Raw genomic sequence first — 5,786 nt, 5'->3', positions numbered from 1 at the left:
CAGCTACCTGGAAATACAAAAAACAAGAAGACAGGATATTATACAACGTCGTACATTTTGATAGCATGCAAGATGGCCAGACCTCGAGTGTTTCTATTATTCATGGTTGGATTACACTGACCACAGTGCCTACTTGTTGATCGAGAGCCAAGATATATGTAATACAACAAGTGAGCTACTGCCGAATTCAAGACACATTATTTATCTCTAACTGTGATGGAAATTATAGAGGATTGATACTTTTAAATTAGGCATATAAAAGTTTGTAAAATGGTAGTTAGTATAAAAGAGTAGCAAAATAGACTGGAAACAGGGTGAAATTGAATGGTATAAGAAGACAACTGAAAGGAAGAACATAATGCAATCCAAGAATAAAAGGGAAAATATATACTCAAGAGCTGGAGCAGTTGATGTCAAAGAGCTGCCTTAATGTAATCGTGTAGAATTGATTTTGCAGTGTTGGCCTTTGCTTTGATAGTATCGTAGCAACTTGTTGCATGGTTGGCCGAGATAGTGGAGTGGTGTGTAGACATGCAAATGCTAGTTTCGCAACAACTATTTGCTCTGCCACTTGATTCCTCGGAGGTAGGAGGCGTTGGTCCAAGACGTCCTTCAAAAATATCCCTTGCGCAGTTGATGTTGATGATGAGGACGAGAATGATGATAAAGAGGAGATTAGATCGCCCGGATGCTTCCCCATAATCACTTCCAGTGCTAGCACCCCAAAACTATAAACATCGCACTTCTCATTCACTTCCATTGTATAACCAAGTTCTGCCCAAAATTAAAAATGCCCAACAATAGAAAATAGTTAAATAAAGAAAGGGTGGACAAGAAAACAAAAATGCTCCTGGCCCATTTCAAGACATTGATTAAATTGCTTGGAATTCTTTGATAAATGATGCGAATAGTTTAGGGTTCCAAAAGAAGGAAATTATATAAATGCTTGATGAATGCCAATGCCGAAATTTCAGGATATGAAAACCTGAGAACCATGAATATCTGAAAATAGGATAGTTAGTTCATTGAAGCAACTACCTACCTTTCCATACATGATTTTCAAGACATCAATAGGATTGTTAGTCACCAATATTAACTAAAGTCTTTCAAGTGTTATTAGTCTTTCTGATTTGATGACCAACCTAAACAATTTGAGAGAAATAAAGAATTAATGAAAATTTGCTCATTGCCATATGTTAACAGCAGAAATATAAGTTTTTGACGCAATGAACTATATATAGTGGCTTTTGAAGGACTGTTCACAAGTGCAAGGATGGATGCATGATTTTAATCATGGGGGGTGAACTTTTAATCAAGGAGAAAAAAATACTACTTGTGTTGCTTAGTTTGGATAATTTTCACTGACAAAAACGTGCATTTTGTAGTCACGGTAGACATAGGTAAAGTTAAAAGATGACGATTCAATCTATTGACAAGAGGATAAATGATAGATTTTCTTGCTTTACAAACACTTTGGCACAACTCAAATATTATTAATAATTTTTGAAATTGGAATGTCTAATTTTTTAACTGGAATTTCAAATGTAAATTAAATTTACTTGCAAGCTTGCAAATATCTTTAATTTTGAAAAATCAATCTGTTTTTTTAATTCTTGTAATTGAGTATTGCATGTAATTGTAAAATGTCAACTCGAAAATGCTCAATGGTAATATGATCTCTTTGTTGGCAAGTACGACTTCCATCGAATGTAATTAAGTCAAAGAAGAAAAAGAAGAAGCAAAATAAATAAAGATAGAATTTAAATACAGAAATAAGAAAAAGGAGGAAGAATTGAAAGTATAAGTTGTTTTAAAATAGAGATGGAGAAGAGGAAGAAAAAGTGAAAATGGAAATTGAGTTTTGGGTAGAATTTAAATAACAAAAAAGATAGAGGAAAAAATTGAGGAAAGAGAAGAACAAGAAGAAAAGAGAAGAATCGAAACAAACAAGAAGAATAAGAGGCAGAGAGAGAAAGGAAACCTAGAGTTAGAAGAGTAAGATTGAAACTTAACAGTGCAAATCGAGTTAAAGAAAATCAATAAAATCTTGGAGGGGTGAACCCATATAATTTATAAATATTGATAACTAATACCACTATATCTAAGGAGTTATTTCAAAATTTTGGGGTGGCGGTCGCCCTCCCAACCCCCTCAATCCATCCCTGCACAAGTGGTAGGTCATTAGAGCGGGCCAAAGTCTCAACTATAACCATAAATACCAAAATAAAGGAAACACATAGAATCGTGCTGAAATATTCATTTTCTTAAATGAAAGTTAAACAAAGAGAAAATATTCCATGTCTTGCAAAAAAGAGTTTTTATTTTTTACTTTTTGGTAAATCTTGATGACATAAGGAGAAATTTATTAATAATCTAAAATCGAGAGGGGTAATGAGCCTTATCTCTCAAGCAATAGAAAAAAAAAAATATTCATGCTAAAGAATGGGTAAATTACACTTTACATCCTTATGCTTTACATCTAATCACACCTTACCTTCTGACCTTTTATTTGTTTTACTCAACCCTCCAGACTTCGAGTCAAATTGGAATTGGGCCCATTTGTATAACTTTGTTTCAAAAACTAACAAAGAATAGTCATGTGATAGAATTAATTACAATTAGCACCCCGGCACTTTTATCAAAATCTCACTTTATTCCTTATCAACTTGTATTTTTATTAAAATCTCATTGTAAGACAATGTTATATGCTTAGGCCCAATTGAAACTGGGCTTGGAGTCTAGGGGCTGACTGAAATAATTTAAAAGTCAAGGGGCAAAGTAATAAATGGTGTAAAGTATAGGGATACAATGTAATTTGGTCCAAAAAAGAATCAACGCTAACAAACTTGAATACATATATATACAAAGTACCCAACCTGTCTAAAGCCACAACATGCTTAACCAATCTACCAGGCTCTTAAAAAGTAGATAAATAAGAATTATTATCACAACCCCAATTAGCTAACACATCTGCAACTCTATTTACTTACTTCAGTGCATATTTTTCATCTAAAATGGTTTTTCAATAGCTATGCTCATCATACATCAGAATTCAAGGGTATGCATATTAGAAAAAATTGGAATAACAAGCTTAAATCTAACAATTTGTCATCATTAGCAAGTTAAAATGAACAAACACTACATGGGTAATTTAATTGGAAATAAATCATTGCAATAGAAAAATATATACCAGGAGCAGCATAACCAAAGGTCCCAGCAAATGAAGTCCAATTGGATGAGTTGAGATTCATAAATCTAGCTGTGCCAAAATCAGAGATGTGAGCCACATGCTCCAAATCAAACAAAACATTCTTGCTTGATATATCTCGATGGATGATTGTTTGAAAACAATCATGGTGCATATAAGACAGAGCATTTGCCACACCTTTAACAGTGTTCACTCTCTTCATCCAATCAAAGACTACTATATCATCGTCCGTGCTTAGTACCTTTCGCAAGCTTCTCCCTTCCAAGAACTCATAAACCAAAAACGAGTGCCTTGGGTATGAACAATAACCGTACAGCTTTACAATGTTGTGATGCCGAATCTCAGTAAATGCACGGATCTCACTTCTAAACCCCTTTAGATTAGCCCAGTCATCATCAAGTGTTGCATGAAGTTTCTTCACAGCAACTACTTGACCATTTGGTAGGTCAGCTCTATAAACGGTACCATATCCTCCCTCTCCAACACAATATTTGGCACTGAAGTTCTCAGTGACTTCAATGATGTTTTCATAGACCATTTTTCCATCATAGCTCCATATTGCAAAAACATTATCATGGTTTACTCGTGATGGCTCGTTTTTTGTGTTCCTCACTTTCTTACGAAAAGCCATGAAAATGCCAAGAACCATTAGCAAAAGAAACAAAATTCCAAAAACAAGAAGTACAGTTAGTAACATAACTTTCTTACCCATTTTTTTAACATCCCCATTGTTCAATTTTGTCAAGCAAGCCTTCAGACCAGTAGCATTACCACATAAACCTTTATTACCTTTGAGTGCCTCGAATGGAGCCTCTTGGAACACCTTGATGTCAGGAAGAGGACCCTCTAACTGATTGTATGACACATCAATGGAAGTAAGACTTTCCATTTTATTGAAAGATGATGGTATAGAACCAAAGAGCTCATTGTGGGAGAGATTCAACGTTTCTAAGCTTTGCAATTCTCCAATCTGTTGTGGTATCTTACCAATTAGCAAGTTATTACCAAGATCAAGACTTTGAAGAGTGTTGATCTGGCCTATTTCAATAGGAATGCTTTCCCCAAATCTATTATTGCTCAAATTCAAGTTCCAAAGTTTCTTGCACTCTCCTAGTGCTCTAGGGATTGAGCCACTTAGATCATTCACTGCCAAGTTAAGGACCTCTAAATTGGACAACTTACTGAATTCTGGAGGAATATTGCCTAATAGATAGTTATCATCTAGCTTAAGGTTGTATAGTGAAACCAACCTTCCTAATTTCAATGGGATCGCTCCATCCAAATGATTTGAAGAGAGATCAAGAAGGGATAGCTGAGTTTCCCCTACTAAATTAGATGGTATCTTACCAGAAATTTTATTGTTAGACATTTGGAGACTAGTTAAATTGTGGCATTTTCCCCAGTTTTCAAATAGCTCACCATAAAAATTGTTATGACTCAAATCAATGTAATTCAAGCTTGGGTATATGCCAAAATCTTCTGATATATTTCCTGAAAGTTGGTTTCCATGAAGCCAAATTCTGTATAAGCTAGAGCAATTTCTCAAGCTTTTGGGGATGGGACTAGTGAGATTGTTGTCACATGCAGTTAATTTCGTAAGTAATCCACTAAAGCATAGGTTTTCTGCTAAATGACCAATGAGCTTGTTGTGACCTATCTGAAACCATTTCAAATATGTAAGATTGTTCAATCTTGGAGGAATAGAGCCAGTGAGTTGGTTTCCAACGAATAACAAATAACCAAGTTGTTTTAAATTTCCTATCTCTGAAGGAATGGAGCCTGATAATGAATTTAGATTTAAGCCTAATGTAATCAACTTTGTCAAGTTTCCCATAGATGCAGGGATTAAACTTGTGAGATTGTTCACGGAGAAAGAGAGATCAAGGAGAGACCTCAGCATCCCAACTTCTTGAGGGATTGATCGGGAAAGTTGGTTGTGATGAAGGTACAAAATGGTTAAGTTGCCCAAGTTCCCTATAGATGGAGGGATTGGACCCGTGAGCTTGTTCCATTGCAGTTCAAAATCAACGAGAGACCTTAGCATCCCAACTTTTTGAGGGATTGATCCGGAAAGTTGGTTTTCATAAAGGTACAAAGTGGTTAAGTTGCCCAAGTTCCCTATAGATGCAGGGATTGAACCGGTGAGATAGTTCCTTGAGAGCTCGAGATCAACGAGAGACCTCAGCAACCCAACTTCTTGAGGGATTGATCCGGAAAGTTGGTTATCATAAAGGTACAGAAGGGTTAAGTTGCCTAAGTTTCCAATTGAAGAAGGGATTGAACGTATGAGATTGTTAGTTGACAAGCTGAGCTCATTGAGAGAGTTGAGGAATCCTATTTGTTGAGGGATGGAGCCACCGATTTGGTTTCTATTCATGTACAAGATCCTTAGATTAGTTAGTTGGCCTATTTCGGTCGGAATTGTTCCAGAGAGATTGTTGAGAGCCAAGCTAAGGAAGGTGAGTCTCCGAAGGCTACCAATCTGGGGAGGGATGGCCCCGTAAAGTGAGTTGTTAAAAAGTTCAAGGGTGAGGAGATGAGGAAAGGATGAGAAATTAAGATTAAAAAGAGTACCTTT

At 35.8% G+C, this 5,786-nt stretch overlaps 1 protein-coding gene across 1 annotated transcript; it reads right to left on the bottom strand.

Annotated features, from left to right (window-relative positions):
* Positions 1-314: 314 nt before the first annotated feature.
* Positions 315-5,585, bottom strand: LOC114270992 (uncharacterized). The gene is made up of 2 exons (XM_082876345.1): positions 3,191-5,585; positions 315-774 (listed from the first exon to the last, which is right to left on the bottom strand). Exons 1-2 carry the CDS (start codon positions 5,583-5,585, stop codon positions 392-394), a joined length of 2,778 nt encoding a protein of 925 aa, XP_082732471.1. The 3' UTR covers positions 315-391.
* Positions 5,586-5,786: the final 201 nt, after the last annotated feature.

Source organism: Camellia sinensis, chromosome 6, assembly GCF_055761805.1.
Source record: "Camellia sinensis isolate YWXY chromosome 6, ASM5576180v1, whole genome shotgun sequence".
Taxonomy (NCBI): domain Eukaryota; kingdom Viridiplantae; phylum Streptophyta; class Magnoliopsida; order Ericales; family Theaceae; genus Camellia; species Camellia sinensis.
This window is presented reverse-complemented; position numbering and strand designations above follow the sequence as displayed.